Raw genomic sequence first — 18,465 nt, 5'->3', positions numbered from 1 at the left:
AAAAAAATCTAAAAGAAAAAAAAAGAATGGTCGTGTAGAGGAAGGAATGATATTCGGAAGGAGAACGGAATGATGATTTCAAATGGAATAAAAAACAATCCATTTCCTCATTCATTTATACATTTTCTTGGATTTGATCTCCTGTTCGAGCATCATGTATTCCAAACCCGTTTCACAAACAACTAAAGAAAATTAAAGTATTCCTCAAAAGTAGAGAAAAATAAAATTATGTTAAAAAACTCACTTTGTATATGCAATGGAACAACACAGTGCACATAGTCAGCGTTGCATTTACCCCTACACAATTGCATTCTAAAACTGAAATTATACACACAAATTGAAGGGAGGTAACACAATATAATCTTCACCAAACAACGTAAGACGACACATAAAATCCTGAAATTTTTGTACAAATAAAGCTGATGGATCATTTGACTGTTTTAGAGTGTTTGATAAGCCACTCCATCACAATATCTATGTTCACAGTCTCCTTGCAAGATATCATATAGCAGCACACTTCTCTATCCGCGATTGTGTTCAATCCCCTACCGAACAAGAAGAAACGAGACGAATATTAATGAAGGTCGAGAAAGATAAGAGAATTTACACAGCGGTGGTGCTAACTTACAGCTGCTCAATCAGCGGTTGCTCTGTAAGAGCTTCTGACTTGTCGATCTTGTTGCCAAGCACGAGCAAAGGAATCCCGGCTAGTGTAGGTTTCTTCAACAGATCGTGTAATTCACTTCGTGTAATGGGGATGCTGTCTCGATCAGCAGCATCAACTACATATCTATATGGATACAAACATATAAAGGCTTAAATAGGAACATTTATAAATGAAAGGCGATAAATGACAATTATTCAACAGTAACGTAATTAGGCTCTATTTTTGTCTCAAGATGGCTTAACGAATCTCATTAATACGCAGACAAAAAGGGAGCATTTTTCAAAATAGTAAAAATGTGCGAAGAGGAAAAACCAGACATGTAAATGATAAACCTAATCTGTTACTTAAAGAGAAAGGTCGAACTCTCGCGAATAACAGATCAAAAAGGTTGAAAATGTGAAGTAAATAGTAATCTCAGGAACAAAAGCATAGGTTGAAGGATTCATGTATTGCACTGAGATGGAAAAAACACAAAAAGAAAAGGCGAGTTACACTATGGCTGTGACACCACGGCAATAGCGCTCCCACATGGAACGAAATCTCCTCTGCCCGCCCAAGTCCCAAAGTTTTATAGTGACATTTCCTTTAGTGACTTTTCGCATATTGAAGCCCACCTGCTCTCCAAAATGGAAAGAGTTTATGTCAGTATGGTGATAGGCAGAACATTAAGAAGTGAGTACGATAACCTACAGTTGGAATTGAATCCTCGGTATAGCCTCCTGTCTGAATGAAAACAAACATGAGTAAAACGAGTGATTTTAGAAAAACAACGAGACCATCTATAGGCATGTTGTCTACACTCACAGTAATGGCGTTGACAAGTGAGGTCTTCCCTGCATTTTGAAGGCCTACAAGAGAGAGTTCCATTTCTTGTTTGTAGAATAAACTGATAAAGAAACAGAGTTGCATCACATTATGGACTTGCAACAAAATGAACACAAGAAATACGCTATTGCATTTGATTGTACTGATCACTTCAGCATAAATAATCCTAACTACAAATACTACAACTTAGGATATGATTGAAGCATAGCATCTCATACCTGACTAATTCAAGTATCTATAACTAAATGCCTTAAATTTCCATTAAAAAAAAGCATTACTTCCTTAAGTTGATATTTCTAATTTATTAAATTTTCGCCCAAATCATGATGCACCATTGAAGTATTTTATCAAACACTTTGACGTCACAGAGTAGAGCATACCAAGAAAACACATAAACTATAGATAAATCCGTTTATTATGGAATAGAGAGCAAAAACAAAAATTAGTCCCTCACAAAGGAAGCCCAACAGCAATAATCACGAAACGAATAGAAATCCATGAAATAAACCGGGGGAGAAGTTCGAGAAACAGAAATTTACCTTCTTAACCAGTTGAGCAGAGAATCCCACAAGCCCATAATTAGTAGCAAATTATTAATAATTTTGGCGAAATTGGTGAAAGTAAGATCGAAAGAGAAAATAGAAAAAAGAGGTTTTTGTGAAGATTCGTGATTTCTTATGCGAGAAAGAGTAAGGGATTTGTGAAGTGCAAGAAAAGTAAGGAAATTCACCGACTGAAAGGGAAGGGATAATACCAAGTATTTTAGGCTGATTTTGTTAGATTGTGGTAGGACTTCCACTTCTGCTCTACCGATTAATGCAATGTAGCATTCTCGAATATTTCCTGTTATCATAGTCATTTTCACTTTGACACCAATTTTAAATAATTGTTTAATTAAATACTACTACAAATTTACAAATAAATGCTAATATTAATAAATACTCCCTCCGTCCGTGATTAACGGGTTTTAAGAAATTGTTTGACTTTATGTAGGAAAGTGAGTAGAAAAATTAGTGGAATGTGAGTCTTACTTTTATATATTAACTATATAATAAAATGTGAATGAAATGAGTTAGTAGAATGTATAGTCCACTTGTCAAATAGAGTAAAAGTGAAATGAGACATTTAATGCGACAAAAAAGGAAAAAAATGAGATATTTAACTGCGGACGGGGGAGTAGACGTTTTTATTTGCACGGTATATTTTAAACATACTAATTGATAATACTACATAAATTAAAATTTATAGCATTAACCCCAACTATCTATCGTAGTAACACATACTAGTACTATGAAATACACTATTGTTCGGTACCCTAGTTGGCTAGTTGTGATGTGAAATGATAAATTTAGAAGTAATAAAATAGTTAAATATTGTCAATCAAATCATATAATATAAATTTGATAGCACGAGAGTAAGCCTGATGATATGGAGTGAAACAATGACATGGAGTTACTCAGTTGGGTTATTGGTAGGATTCTCTGGAGGCCAAGCCTGATGATATCACTTGACCAAGCATAACTCTTAGGAATAGCGGACGCTGGATTTTGACTTTGAGGATCCAATTTACAATTAACAACAAAGTATTTTTCGATATTTGCTAATAGTTGTGGCATTAGAAGTAGTAATTTATAAGAGATATAGATGAATAATCAGAAATGAATAAGGGATAGTGTCCCATTAAATGTAAAGCATTTGCTTTTTCATAGAGGTTATTTGATGTTATTTTATAAGTTAAGTAAAGAAATTATAAAGTAAAAGGAAGAAAAATATAGAGATATGTTAGGTTTCATTTTAATGAGTACTAAATAAGGCTAAAGCATTTATTTTTTCAATGCAAAATTTTATTTAGTGTTATTTTATAAATTAAGTAAATCTTAAAGTAAGAAAAAGAAAATATAGAATTAATGTTGTTTTCATTTTAATGGGAAGCAGTAATAAATATTTTTTTTATTGCAAAGCGTGTGTAAGTTAATACTCCTTCCGTCCTATGAAAATTTTTATGGGACGGATGGAGTATTAAAAGTTGTGTATTTGAAAAAATGCAAAAATATAAACAACATAAATTGGAATTTATTCAAATTGTGAAACTAATGTATATAGTAATAGATCCTAATGTTGGGGGTTCCATGGGACCCCAGGCCCAACGTAGGTCCGCCAATGACACTACGTCTTCATGATTTTGGTCGAGTGACTCGCGCGACAACTTGCCAACTATAGAATTAATAACGATCCAATTATACAATTAATAATTGACCTCACAATTATAAATTTTTAAAAAATTAATTTAATTTAAAATTTTCTTGCTCTGGTACATGAATAGTATCTACATATGGTCATATGGAGTGCATTCCCCTCGTAATGAAGGAATAATTTTTTATTCAGCTTTGACTTTACAACGATGCTTGTTTGTCTTATTACACTCACATCATTAAGTGCCACCTTTAAAAAAGTGATTCAAATTCACAAATTTGCATCTAAGTTGTTTTAGCACTTTGCACTTTGATTTTTTATTTTGTTTTATTTATTAGCACTTTGATTTCTTAATTGTTGAGGAACCATACATTATCAGTGATGCAATCTTACAAATTATAAGGTCGACGTGAACTTTATCATAATTCAGTGCTATCTAATCACCCGTATTTTACGATGTTATTTTCTTAAGTTGCACAATTTTTAAGTTCACCTATCATACAATTAACTCTGATTAAAAGAATTTGATGGCGTGGCACAAAATGGAAATTAAAACTGAGACAGAATTTCAATTGCTTCAAGTTTGTTTATATTGCACGATTTACACAAATTTTGCAAAATTATAAACTCTTATAATAAAATAATTTATGGATCATGGAACTTGGGACTACAACTTACATAACTTAAAACTTTAAATCCTTCATAAAGATAATGTCTTTTTTTGTTGAATATTTAGATTGAGAGAATGCCAATATAAAAGAACTAACTTTATGACAAAAGAATACATATTTTAACAGCATCAGAAAATAACACAACTTTGTTAAATGGAACGGAATCTAATTGTCTAAAGAGACTTCATTCCCTTCTCCCTTAAGTTTGTACTCAATTTGATAAAACAGCTTTGACACCAAAGTTGTTTACTTTTGCGAGAGGGAAAAAGTAAGTAATTTTTTCTTCTTCTTTTTTTGCCAGAAAAGGATGAGAGGGGGCCAAGTTGATATCCACCATGCACCAAGAAAATGGAAAGGCTAATCGAAAAAGCAAATATCTTATTTCTTTTGTTTATTTACCTGCAAAAAGAAAAAAAAAAGGTATCTCATTAATAAATCATGGAGTCAATCATGGGTCTCAAAATTCATTTTTGTGAATCAAGTAATATGCTACCATGTTATGTGGTATATACTAGTATCACATACCATACATTGAATATATATGCCAATGATATAAGAAATGATAATTTCTCACAATATATAGAATTAATAGGTGATCCTGTTCTATAAATTTCTCACCATTTCGATTGGAAATCCTTCTCAGAAAAGTGAGGAAGATGATGAGCAACGCAACACTGGCTAATAATCCAAGAACTATAGCAAATGTCTTCTCCGAGTCACTATGAGCAGTCGAATGATCTGTCACCAAAGATTGTATTTTGTTTATAAATAATTTTTTTATATAATAACGTGAAAAGTAGCAATTACTTTTTTTTACTTATAAATTATCAGAATCATAAAGACTGTCCGACATTAACCACACTACCACAAGAGCAACACATGCACACCGAACAATTAATTACTTTAACTCACCATGATTTGGTTGGGTATAAGCGTGGGCCCCACTGGTGGAATACCTCGCATAGCACTTGCCCAAAAACATGTCACCAAAAACAGCGCCGCCGCACTCCGCCTTGAGCTGCCGCAGGGCATCCGTGAGGCAGTCCTGGCACTGCCCATTGCTCAAGTCACCAACGCACTGCGCCACTCCCTGCACATCCGCTGACCCGCCGACCCGGTACGGCCCGCCAGCCCGGCTCAAACCGGCCAGCACGGCGTCTCGGAGGGCCATCTGGTCGGCGTCGAACCCGCCGGACGGGCCGCACTTCTTGGCGACGACGGCCTTGTCCTCGGCCCCGATGAACGAGACGTTGTCGTACTTGGCGAAGCAGCCGTCGAGCTGGACAGCGGCGCCGCAGGCCTGGGGGCAGAGGGGGCCGAGGCGGGACACGGCCTCGGCCACGCAGGTGGCGCAGTCCGGCATGGCGAGGTCGGCCCGGCACTGGTAGAGGCCGTAGACGACGTCCTGTGGGGCCAACCCCATGATCTTGAACTTGTTGTAGGCGGAGTAGGTGGCTGAGTTCACTAGGGAGGTGAGGAGGGAGTTGAGGTTGGCCTCGAATTGGGAGCCCGCAGCGTATTTGATCTGCGAGCACCCACCGTATATGAAGGAGTCGGAAGCCGAGGCGGCCGGAATGAGGAAGAAAACGGTTATGATATGGAGGGAGAGAGTGATGAGGAGTTGAGAAGCAGGGTTTTCCATGTTTTGGAAGTGTGAGTGAGGGAAATGAAGATGAGTTTGCATGGAGATGTGAGTGTTTAAATAGAGGATTACTTTTTAGGAAGGGAGTATTTAATTTGAAAAAGAGTACACTAGTGAGTCCATAACGTCTTTATAAATCATTATTTTAATGTTTTGAGGGATTGAAATGGAAAAATCAGTGTTTTAAGAGTATGAATAAAATCCCGCGAAAATTGATCATTGGCAATTTGGCAGTAAGTAGGATTAATTAATTAGCATCTAAGAAGCATCCCAATATATACACTGATGCGTACACACACAAAAATTATGTAAGCGACAATAAATTAAAGAACTGAAAGAGGCATTCCCATAAATAAATTCATTCAATATGGTAAACAAATTTTTGAAGTATATGTGAAGAATAATAAGGGTGAATCAAATTATGTAATTATTAAGTAATTAAGGTAATGTAATACCTACCATAAATACAATTGACATTAGTATCATTTTTAATAAGATTTTATTAATAAATCTAATGGCTATTTTAATATTTTATTACATACAAGGACTGGAAGGTTGAATTATGAATCAAATAATTTCACTTAAAAGATTGCTGCTGCTAGACGGCTAGAGTGTATATAAATACTCATCGTGGTAAAAAATAAGTGTAGAAGAAAAGTAAGTTAATTTAGGTTTGTAGAGGGAGAAGAAGCATCATACTCATAGCATGTCTCCCTTGGAAGATCCATATATCACAAAATGCATTCGCAGTGTTTTTCGGTAGAAATCCAGTGGATGCAGGCCATCTAAATTTAAGTCCATCATACAGAAATTATGGATTAGTGGGATCAGATCCCCAAACAAATATTGATGAAGAGGAAGATGAAGATGAAGTAATCGAGCTTTACGATATGCTTATTCCTATGTTAGAAAAATTGCATCATCGATATGCTGCCAATCCAAATCCAGAAATTTGAGCAGCAGAGAATCCAGAAGAAGAAGAAGGAGGAGTGCATAATCAAGAAGATGAAGCAGTGGGAAATCATGAGAATGTAGCAGTACAAACTCAAGAAGATGGAGCAATGCATAATGAAGTAGATGGAGATGTAGCAAATCAGGAAAAAGATGGAGTAGTACACATTAAAGAAGCAGTAACAAATCAAGAAAATATATCTGTACAAAATCAAGGAGAAGATGGAGCAATACATAATGATGGAGTTGAAGCAGTAGGAAATTGGTGGAGGTGGATCAATACGCGAAGATGGATCAAGTTATATGGAAGATAACCGACCAGGTAGATCAGTCAGCAAATGTCGTTACCACTTAATCAAGGCCTTCTCTCTCGCTTCACCGAAATATATTTATAACTCCCAAACTTGCACTACTTTAACAGTAAAGCGGCAAGTACGGGGTCGATCCCACAGAGAAACTCATGCGTTGAGTGTGTGAATAGTGAACAGGGGTCGGCTGCTGCCATGCTTTAAGTTGGGAGCTTTTAAACTACTGGATTACGCCAGGCAGAATATAAACTAACTACTTGATCAAGACACTCATCATGCCGGAAAACAACTGACGGATCAAGTAAGCGATAATCTCAAATAAAGACCTAACTACCTAAACATGCTTCGGAACTACAAATCACTTTGTCATTCAACATAGTTAAACACATGATTGAAAATTTTTAAGTTGAAGCTAAACTGGAACAGTAGACAAGATGACGAAAATAAAATAACTACGGTCTTTATATTCAGAACTCAGAACAGTACTGTGAACATGCGGAATACAAAAAAGATCGATTCTTTAACTACGGAACAACACAGAATTAAACTTAAACAACCAAAACTGGAAAGTAGGAAAGCGAATAAAGCCGAGAAGCTCTTGGTCGGAACTCGAGACAACGCCGAACAGATATTGATTTCTCTGTCGCGCTTCCTTCGGTCGCTCTCTTCTAACTAACCATTGCTATTATCTAACTAAGCTATCTTTGGAACTGAGGAAAATTTGGAACTAGAAACTAAACTAAAAAGAAAAACTAAACTAGAAGCGGAAGGAAGATCTTTTTAATGGCGCTGCATCCTCTATTTATAAGCTTCTCGCAGCAATCTCCAGCTAGAATAACAACTTTGGCAGCGAATATTCGTCATTGCTGGGATTGAGCGCCTTATCGATTGATACGTGCCCTTCTTCTAGAATGCAGTACTTGATGATCGCCATCCAGCGCATCAGCCCCGCGTGTCTTTCTTCTGTAATGCAGTGGTCCCCCGTCTAACTGCTTGATCACCCCTTTGATCAACCCTCGCGATTTTTGACCTTTTTCGTCTTCTGCGCCAGCTTGATCAGCTTGGTCTTGTTGCCTTTGGTCAAGCGGCATTCCTGCACAATTAACACTTGCTTTGCGCGATAAACTGATCAAGTAGCATACATTTTACCCTTAAACCGATGCATGAAATAGGCCTTATCAGAAATCAAGAAGATGAGGCAGTAGAAGATGAACAAGTGGAATGGCTGCTAGACCTAAACCAATTTCCAAATTTGCAGCGCCATTCGAGGCTTACAAAAAGAGAGGAGAGTTCACAAAACCATGATTTCCATACAATATTTTTTTTTTCAATTTAGTTTCTGCTCTGCGATGCTCATTGATTGTTCGTGAATTATTTCGTACAGTACTAGTTTTCTCAGGTATCCAACATAATCCATTTTCTATTTGAAAACATTTGTTACAGACTCAATGTCCCACATCTGTTGTGAGAACAACTAGCGTGGGTATATAGACTAACCAATGACGGACTGAGGTGGGTTCGCGCGGGATCGGCTAACCCCATCGTCGGTCCACGAATACTGAAATATTCTACTGTAATAAGAGTTCCGAGCTGTCGTCGACTCCATGCGAAGCGTCACCCTGCGTGAAAGGAAATGAGCTAGATTTAAATTAATATGGATTAAGTAATTATTGTTGGGCTACAATTATATTAATCCATAAGCCCAACAATCATGAAGTCCTAGCGATTCTTCATCTACTTAATGGTTATTTATTCTTCATTGTGGAGAATGAGAAGCTACTCTAACAGTAGAGAGAACAGAGTCATAAGATAGATGGAGTCCTAGTGATTCTTCATCTACTTAATGGTTATTTATTCTTCATTGTGGAGAATGAGAAACAGCGTAACAGTAGAGAGAACAGAGAGTCATAAGATAGAAAATACGTAAAGCTTTGTAGGGAGAATTCCCAACTTTCTTCTACATAGCAATGAGTCACGAGATAGAAAATACGTCAAGCTTTGTAGGGAGAATTCCTAACTTTCTTCTACATAGCAATTGTACCGGGATAGTTCCTGCATCGGATTGAATTGCACGTGGACCTCGATAGTAGTGGATTCAACTTGCAGGATTCAATCATTCGAAGAAAACAACACAACAAGTAAGATTTAGTTATGTTGTGTATTACGTGCTAAACCTACAATATGATTATGAATCTAGATCTGTAATTCTTGTATGCTATTTCCGCTGCGCTCATTAGATGAATACAAGAATTCCTAACCGTGGTATCAGAGCTCGGGACTTGATTCATAATTATTTAGTTTGTTTGCTGATTATATGTGGATTGATTTGTTACTATAGTTGGGATGAATCTTTTTGGAAAATATTCGAAATTTCAGAAACTGTTTTGGGTTCAAAAGTTTTGAACTTGAATCTGTAAACTCTGTAGAAATTCTTTCACGTTTTTTGAGGAATTAGATTTCGAAAATAAATGTTTACAAATTTTCAGTAACCAAAAGTTAGACTTTGAAAATTAACATGTAATTGAGATCAAAATATTTTGTTTGAAACTGTTTCAAAGAATGATATTTTGAAATTCCCAAAACCGCCTACCGGTTGTCCCCGTCGCGGTGTACTGCCGGAGAAGGTGTAGAATGGAGGGGGCACGAGGCTAGGCCATCATCCTGCCCAAATGTCAGATTTCTCATTCCCGACGGAAATCCGATTGCAGTTCTCCTTTTCTTTGCCTCTCCTTCACCAGAGATGGCGGCTGGTTGTCAAAAGAACCACCGTCAATCTGCGTTATATGTCGAAATTGGCCAAAGGAGAATTTGAAGGATCTGTTAATGGTTAGCAGGGGATGAATTGTGGTAATGAGGAAGATGAAGAACTGCCATTATGTTTTATTTTGGGCCGTCATTTTAAATATCAATTGGGTTGCCCATTTAATTGAATTTAAAATAAAATTGGCCTATTATATGTAGGCAGATTAATTTCAGTTAGCAATCCACTTAATTTATTAATTAGATTAATAAATTATAATTTAGACTAATTCATTTATTGATTGAATAAATGAATTTATTATATTAATTTAGAATTAATATACTTAATTTTAAACCCATATTTAATTAGAGAGTAAAATTTGATTTTATTTGTGGAGCATTATTTGATATCCTATGTGATAAGCATGCTATTTGATTTATGCTTATTTTATTTAACTAAAGTAGTTAGAGACCGTGTTATATTATGTCTGGGTAGGCGACGCCCAATATGTGTAGTCCGTGTTTTACTATGTCTGGGTAGGCGGCGCCCAGTAATTGTTTGAAATTTAATATTGGATATTATATTCACATAACTAGTATCACATTTTTCCCCATAAAATATAAGTCTTGTTTTTTAAACAAACACATCGTCCATCATAATTGTTTGATGTTCCTAGCCTTTTCGACCACGAGTTTTACGCCAAAGCGTTTTCTCTAAATCCACAAGGCCTAGGCTCATTCATAGATGCATGGTTGGCATCGTGTGATGGGGTTGACTTGCTTAAATTGTTTAGTGACGCCAAAACAACCTAAATAGTTTATGGATGCATATTAATTGCATTAATAAACCAAGAATTGCAAAATAGTTGTTACAATTGGCTTGGAGGCCTACCTTGTGATATTATTGTAGTGATCATCCAAAGTAGGGGCTGCAATAATATAGACTTGGATCTTGGACTACTAAAATTTATATTTGATATAAATTCGTATTTTATGTTTGGGAACATAATATATGTTAAAATTAGTGGGAGCTAATCAATACAATAAACTCTTGTTTGATTAATGATACGAATGTGATCTTTATATGTTTTTCTAATTTGCTTTTCATTTTATTTTCTGTTCAGATAAAATGTCAAACTTGGCTTACAAATGTTTGATGGAAACAAACAAGTTGATTGGCTCCGTTGTTTGCGCTTGGTGCTAAGACATGACAAGGTTGAATATGTCTTGGACAAACCAATCGGTGTCATCCCCAATAAGGAATCTCCTAAGTTTGCTACGTTTGACGTTGAAGCTCATCAGAAACATGTTGATAATGCATCTGGTGCTCAGTGTGTCATGCTGTCATCTATGAGTTTAGAACTGCAAAGACAACATGAACACATGTTTCCATATGAAATGCTTAAGCACTTGGAGAGTTTGTATGTTTCACAAGCTCAAACTATGGGGTATGAGATATTTTGCGATCTCTTCAAGTGCAAGCTTCATGACGGAGGCAAGGTTTCTGAGCATGTGCTGAAAATGATTGGTTTGATTGAGAGGTTAGCATCGATTGGAACGGTGCTCCCTGCAAATGTCTCAACAAATCTAATTCTGCAGTCTCTTCCTAATAGTTTTGAGAATTTCATTGTGAATTTCAACATGAACAACACGAAGGTTGGGCTGCCGGAATTTCCCAACATGCTTAAGACTTATGAGTCTTCCACTACTAAGGTAAAATCTGTGCTCATGGTGAGCTCTTCTGCGAAGTCTTCGAAATGGAAGAATAAGCAGCAACAGAAGAAGAAAACATCTAAGGATGTTGTTTTAAAGCCTAAGAGTGAAGGGGCCAAGAAGAAGTCGAAATTATCAAAGGATGAGTGTCTTTTCTGTCATGAGAGGGGACACTGGAAGAGAGACTGTCCAAAATTCAAGGCACAAGGTGCAGAAAATGGGAGCTCAGGTATGTTTGTCATTGAGAAATATGTCAATGAATAATTCACAATCTTTGGTATTAGATACTGCTTGTGGCTCACACATTTGTAATAATGTGCAGGGTCTAAGTGACTGCAGGAAAGCGAGGTCTGGGGAAGTTGATTTGCTTGTTGGGAATGGAGCAAGAGTTGTTGCCGAATGCGTGGAGACTTACAGATTGGATCTTCCCTCAGGACATAGACTAGAATTGTTTAATTGTTATTTCGTTCCAGTTATTTCTAAGAATATTACTTCCATTCCGATGTTAGTCCAAGTGGGAGATTGAAAGGAAATGGACTAGAATTAGATTAATATGGATTAAGTAATTATTGTTGGGCTACAATTATATTAGTCCATAAGCCCAACAATCATGGAGCCCTAGTGACTCTTCATCTACTTAATGGTTATTTATTCTTCATTGTGGAGAATGAGAAACAGCGTAACAGTAGAGAGAACAGAGAGTCACAAGATAGAAAATACGTAAAGCTTTGTAGGGAGAATTCATAGCTTTCTTCTACATAGAAATTGTACCGGGATAGTTCCTGCATTGGATTGAATTGCACGTGGACCTCGATAGTAGTGGATTCAACTTGTAGGATTCAATCAATCAAAAAAAACAACACAACAAGTAAGATTTAATTCTGTTGTGTATTACGTGCTCAACCTACAATATGATTATGAATCTAGATCTGTAATTCTTGTATGCTATTTCCGCTGCGCTCATTAGATGATTATAAGAATTCCTAACACTACTCCCCTCCGCGATTCCAACTGAAGCTGCAAAGTCCAAAAACTCAAATAAATTTGTAATCTTGTGATATCCCAACAAATCAACTCCTCATTAATCTCACATAGTAGAGATACTAATGGCACATATGAGATATTTTCCTTTTCTCGGTTTCTCCTTGAAGACTGAACTTCCATTCTCCCTTTTTTACATACATTTTCCATCCTTTTTAAAGACTTTTCTTCTCATCTTGTGCTTATCTAATACACAAAGGCAAGAAATTAGTATGAAATCAAACTAGCTTAGTTCTCTGTACTGTTTGCATAACTATTAGAATTTGTACTGTTTTACACTTGCTTTGCACTCTTCTTTTTTAATTATATTTATAACTTGAAACAAGTTAGGATATTGGAATCTATAACTTGAAACAAGTTAGGATATTATGGTGAATTGTTGTTTCGTTAGTAAATTGTTAATTTTTTTTAATTTATTGATTTTTATTGTCTTTATGGATTGTGTATTATGAGTTCCTTTAATTAATTGATTGCTTACTGTGTTTTTGAACCGTGATTTTTAGTCTTAATATATATGAATTGTGAACAGACATACATCGAGAAAAAAAAAATATATTTCTAATGACAGATTTGTGAATAGTTTTTTATAGGAGTAAATGAATATCCACAATAGCGCATAATTAGAAACATTAAACTCAAATGTACTACTACTACTACTACTTTTTAAGTAAGCAAACGACATTCTTTTGGGCACGAGATTTAAGGAATTGATATTTAAATAATTAAAGTGGAGAAAGTAAAGTATAAGACAAAAAAAAATAGAGGAGTGAAGAGAGAATAAAGTAGGTGAAGAATAAAGTAAGAGAGAAAATTTTTTGCTAAAAAGGGAAATGACTCACTTATAGTGAGACTTACAAAAAGAAATACGACTCGCTTATATTGGAAACATTTTTTGTGAATTTGTTCGACCCCACCATAAATATTTTCTGGATCCGTCATTGAGACTAACTGAGCTCTCTCTCTCTCTCTCTCTCTCTCTCTCTCTCTCTTAGCATGCTAGTCTTTTAGACTGAGTTCTTCTGTTTGGTCCCTATCTGATAGTATGCCTTAGATCTGTATAGTTTGCCGCTAGCCGAACGGGGGTCTCGTTGTATTCCTATTTATAGAAGAACGGCGCATAACTCTGTAATCCGAAAAACAATATGAATATAATATATGTTCTCCGTTTTCTGCCCGTGGACGTAGCTAACATAACGTTGGTGAACCACGTAAATTCTGTGTCTCTTTACGTTTCTGTTTGTCTCGATTACACAATTGCTCTATTCTGTCACAACACTATCATTAGGTGAAAGCACCAATTGTGAACGCTCCGGCAGTCGAAAAGATTCATCGTTGGTGTTAGAACGGTTATCACCGGTTGTTGCTTGCTCGATCAAACCCAGAAAACGTAAAAGACAAAAGTAGAGTAAATTATGTTATTTCTTTAGAATGAATTAACAATAATGCCATGTTTATATTCTAAGAACCTACATGGCTCGACTCTCTCAAATACCTTCTCTCTTGAAGAATGATTTTTCATAAAAAGAATGCACATATTATAGTTATAAGACTTAACCTGCCTCTCCCCTCCGAGATACTCTTAATTTATTCAGTATGTTGCAATTAAAAATGCTGGTGCATATCTCTTTTTTATGGCATTGTCCAAACCGAACCCCATATATTAGACCACCCCCATCGATGACTTTGTGATGTGGGTAAGCATATAAGACAAACTAGAGAGAAATAAAAATAAAGCAAAATTGAAATAATCCAACCCAACCCCCATTTTGTGGTCTTGTCAGCTGGCCCAATCTAAAGTGGAGGGCAAAGGACACATGTTCATTTTCTATTGGGTCAATGCATTATTGTTTTTGCTTTTTTTATTTACTATTAATTATTGATTTATACTACTTTATTTAATTATGTACATGTTTGAGAATTGTATACTATATATATGAAATGTAAATATTTTAAATAATCAAATTTTGAATATTTTGAACATTGTACTTTAATTATTTGAATATTTAATATTTTCTGTTTTAAATTTGAATCATATACTTTTTTATTACAACTTTTTAGACATTATTTAAAATATCTAAATTAATTATAAATCAAAATAATAATATAAAATATATGAAAAAGAAAATATTTAATTGGGTTGGGTTGGGGTCACTGATGGAAGTAAAAAAAGTTGATGGGGGTTGAATTGATGGAGGGTTGTGTATGTGGAGGATAGAGAAATGAATATTTTATTAAAAGGTTGATTGAGGTTGGGTTGAGTGAGTGTCACGGATGGAGAAGTCTTATGTGAATATCTTACACACTAATTCTTTTGTACTTCATTACAATTTACATTTGAGAATATTTCTCTGAGTGACTATATTTAAGGTATCTGGAAAATTACGATTGAATCTTTCCGGTTCTCAGTGAATTTTAAGATTATGGATAGGCTTGAATAGTTTCAGAGACTCTTACATTATTCCTGTAGTATATTTTTGAACTGAGGGAAAAAATTGTCCATATATTACAACTAGTAACATGCGCAATTTAGAAACCTTTTTTGTGATTTTGGTTTTAGTCAATTTTCATTTGTTTTCGTCTTCTTTCATTATTACTTTTTTTTAAAATCTTTCCAAATACTCTATCAATTTAAAGAAATTGACTTGGCATATGAATTTAAAGAAACACCCCGGTTAGGTTGGGTGACTTAGTGTGACTAAGTTCACCCGGCTGGGTAGTATAGTCACAACTAGTCAAAAAAGTTTTACCGGGCGAGGTGAAACTCTGCAGAAGCACCATCCAGTCGGGTGATATTCTATCAAACCACCACTTGGGGGAAGGCACACAATTGCTCGTTTTTAGCCATTTTTGAAACTTTTGACAAACCTCTTATGTATCAGTTAAATGTATAAAGCACGACTATTAACAGAACTATACACTCAAATATGTTGTGGCTACAAACATCATGGATTGAGGTTGATTCCTTTTGTAAAAAAACTTATCAGATATTTTGTTATAACAGGATTGCGATCCGTGTGTCTAATTAAAGTCTGGTTCAATATAATTGAACCAAAAATGTTAAACTTTGTAGAAGTTCTTGACATGTTGGTAAACTTTCTTAACTTGAGAGAAGTATTGATAAAGAAAAGACATAATAGGAATCAAACGCCCTAATCAATTATGTCTTCAAGTCATCTACAACAAGCCAATTTATTCATCCACAAATCTACTATTCAAACATCAACTTTCCTTGACGAAAAACACACGAAACAATCTCCCAAAACACCAGTCCAATTCCAGTTGAATTTCGATAAACAAAAAACTGGATTTCGGAGCAATTTAACTCTGTACAAGACTTGCCCAAAAAAAAAAACTAAAAAAACGAAAGAAGATGACGTCGATTTGGGTTCAAGCATTTGCTGCTACCAAAGCTAGATTTGGTAAGCTCACCATTTCTGTTTTGGGCTGTGAGGTGAGGCGATTCACTAGTAACTCTAGAGCTTCCTTCATCCACCAGTATTCACACATCCTTCTTGCTTCTCTAGCACTTATCTGCTCAAATTTAGTTCACATATTAATAATTAAAAATGTGTTTCGTTATATGTACTATATTAGATTTCAGACAAAAGGGTTTTTAGTTTTACCCATAATCTTTGACGGATGTCTCTCTCAGGCCAGATTTCCAGCTGCTCCTTTACTAGCAATGGGAACATGTGACCTTCATAGAAGCTCTCTCTGTTTTTGCTATTGAAACTCCATTTACCCAATTTATTCTGCAATCCAAATTCCAACACCCATATATCATATTTTATCCAATGCGATAATTATTATTGAATCGTCAACTCTAATCCAATATCCAGTTTCAACTTTTTTTTATTGTTTGACTATCTCTAATCATTTATATCAGATCAAATCCTATTTTTAAGTATATATCATACTAACAGATAATTTTACTCCAACAATTTATAATTTATGAGAATGTGTCTTACAAAGTTTTCGCTAATTGAATTTAATTTCGGTGCACGGTGTGAGAAATTTTCTATACTAAAACTCATTATTTGTATATGGTTGGAGAAGGTTAGAAAATGGGACCCAGTAATGGATTATCTTATGCGGCTAAGGATGGATGAGTGTTGTACTAGCCACGAGAATCAAAATGCAATTGAGAGTTGACTATTTGAGAAGTCGAAATGGTTGAAAATGGAGAAGAGAAGCAACCTGAACATCTCCGACAACACCGGCCTCCTCCACTGTTTCGCGCAACGCTGCTTCTTCAATAGATTCATCAATTTCCCAACCACCCTTAATTCACACACCACAAACATCGTGAATTTTTGTTTTTCTCCTCTAAATCTTACTAAATTAAGAAAAAAATTACCAAAATACCTTTGGAAACAAAACCCCTTTGCCTTTTCTTTGTGCGGTTATAACAAGAACCTCAATATCTTCCTCGCCCACCACAGACGCTCCACGTGGACTCCTATATCTATATGGAATACATCTGCAAATAACCCCCAAAATCATCACATTTTGTGGTACTCATATTTCAACAAATTTGACATTCTAAATACTAAATTCATCCAAAAACTCGAAATTTCCCATGAAATTAATTAGTTGATTTTAATTAATTTTACACAAAAATTCAAGAAAGTAAGCTAAATGAGTAAGAGAGGTACCCAACAACTTGGCGGTGGCCGAGTAAATTGTAACGCTGGAGATGGCGACCAGTGCGAGCTGACAAATTCTTCAACTCCATTGCTAAAATTAAGGTTTTTTTTCCCTTTGGAGAAAGATGCTAGAACTACACTGATAATTGATGAGCCAAAGCTAGTGATTATATATATGTATATATTTAGAAAACTGCGGTGATAAAATAAAGTTGGGGCCACAATCTCAGCCTTTTTTTAAGTAGACTCTGTCAACCGTATTAATTATGTTTCTACTTGCAAAACCGTTGCTAATATAATGCCTATCAGTTCACACTGAATTATGCATTTATCTGCGCAATTTAATGTGATGCCGACGATACATACACTGTATTTGACTTATTTCACCCTTGTTTTCTTCTTCTTTTTTCTTCATAATTATGATCTGATATTTACAAAATTAGTAATATTACTCCGTAATACATATCTCGTTCCAAAAATAAAGACTATAATTATTTATTTATTTATTTAATGTACTTTGTAATAAATTACATAAATTTATATTTATCATGATAATTTATTAAGGTAATAAAGGTAATTTTTCTTATTTTTTTATAATTAATATAACGGCGTGGCATTAACTATTCTAGCATCAAGCCAACACACCGATATCTCGCGCTCAGTATTATAGTACTCCTTCTATCCTATCTTAGGCACTGTATTTCTTTTCAACATATAGATTAAGAAAAAAAGTGTTTATACTAAATAAGAGAGAATAAATTAAAAAAATAAAAATAAAAGAGAATAAAATTAAAATTATTAAAAAAATTGTCAAAAAGTGACTACTACTTTGAGATGTTTCAAAAAGAGAATAGACTCACGCACTGTAGAACGGTTGAGAGGACTAAAAGTAAAAATAATAAATATAATGCTCCTAATTAAAATTCATTGCTAAAAATAAAAAGTTTAAAATTTCGTGTATCGATCATTCGAAAATTAGTTACCAATACATGTATTTATGTCACGGAACCATATTTACAAGCATTATTCATCTCTCTCCTAATAAATGGTGCATAATTATTTTTGCATA

The 18,465-nt window shown here is 35.0% G+C and overlaps 3 protein-coding genes across 3 annotated transcripts; all 3 read right to left on the bottom strand.

Annotated features, from left to right (window-relative positions):
- Window positions 1-226: 226 nt before the first annotated feature.
- On the bottom strand, window positions 227-2,318 carry LOC121777604 (ADP-ribosylation factor-like protein 8c). The gene is made up of 6 exons (XM_042174911.1): window positions 2,032-2,318; window positions 1,472-1,553; window positions 1,358-1,390; window positions 1,160-1,281; window positions 629-790; window positions 227-545 (listed from the first exon to the last, which is right to left on the bottom strand). The coding sequence occupies exons 1-6, from the start codon at window positions 2,067-2,069 to the stop codon at window positions 428-430; spliced, it is 555 nt and encodes a 184-aa protein (XP_042030845.1). The 5' UTR covers window positions 2,070-2,318; the 3' UTR covers window positions 227-427.
- Window positions 2,319-4,359: 2,041 nt separating this feature from the next.
- LOC121776095 (plasmodesmata-located protein 7-like) lies at window positions 4,360-6,033 on the bottom strand. The gene is made up of 3 exons (XM_042173225.1): window positions 5,269-6,033; window positions 4,975-5,094; window positions 4,360-4,755 (listed from the first exon to the last, which is right to left on the bottom strand). The coding sequence occupies exons 1-3, from the start codon at window positions 5,996-5,998 to the stop codon at window positions 4,748-4,750; spliced, it is 858 nt and encodes a 285-aa protein (XP_042029159.1). The 5' UTR covers window positions 5,999-6,033; the 3' UTR covers window positions 4,360-4,747.
- Window positions 6,034-15,881: 9,848 nt separating this feature from the next.
- On the bottom strand, window positions 15,882-17,634 carry LOC121775999 (nudix hydrolase 18, mitochondrial-like). Its single transcript, XM_042173119.1, has 5 exons — window positions 17,406-17,634; window positions 17,116-17,230; window positions 16,948-17,031; window positions 16,374-16,502; window positions 15,882-16,281 (listed from the first exon to the last, which is right to left on the bottom strand). Exons 1-5 carry the CDS (start codon window positions 17,483-17,485, stop codon window positions 16,138-16,140), a joined length of 552 nt encoding a protein of 183 aa, XP_042029053.1. The 5' UTR covers window positions 17,486-17,634; the 3' UTR covers window positions 15,882-16,137.
- Window positions 17,635-18,465: the final 831 nt, after the last annotated feature.

The sequence above is a fragment of the Salvia splendens genome, chromosome 18, assembly GCF_004379255.2.
Source record: "Salvia splendens isolate huo1 chromosome 18, SspV2, whole genome shotgun sequence".
In the NCBI taxonomy this organism is placed as follows: Eukaryota; Viridiplantae; Streptophyta; class Magnoliopsida; order Lamiales; family Lamiaceae; genus Salvia; species Salvia splendens.
The sequence above is the reverse complement of the archived record's forward strand: the minus strand, read 5'-3'. Positions and strand labels throughout refer to the sequence as shown.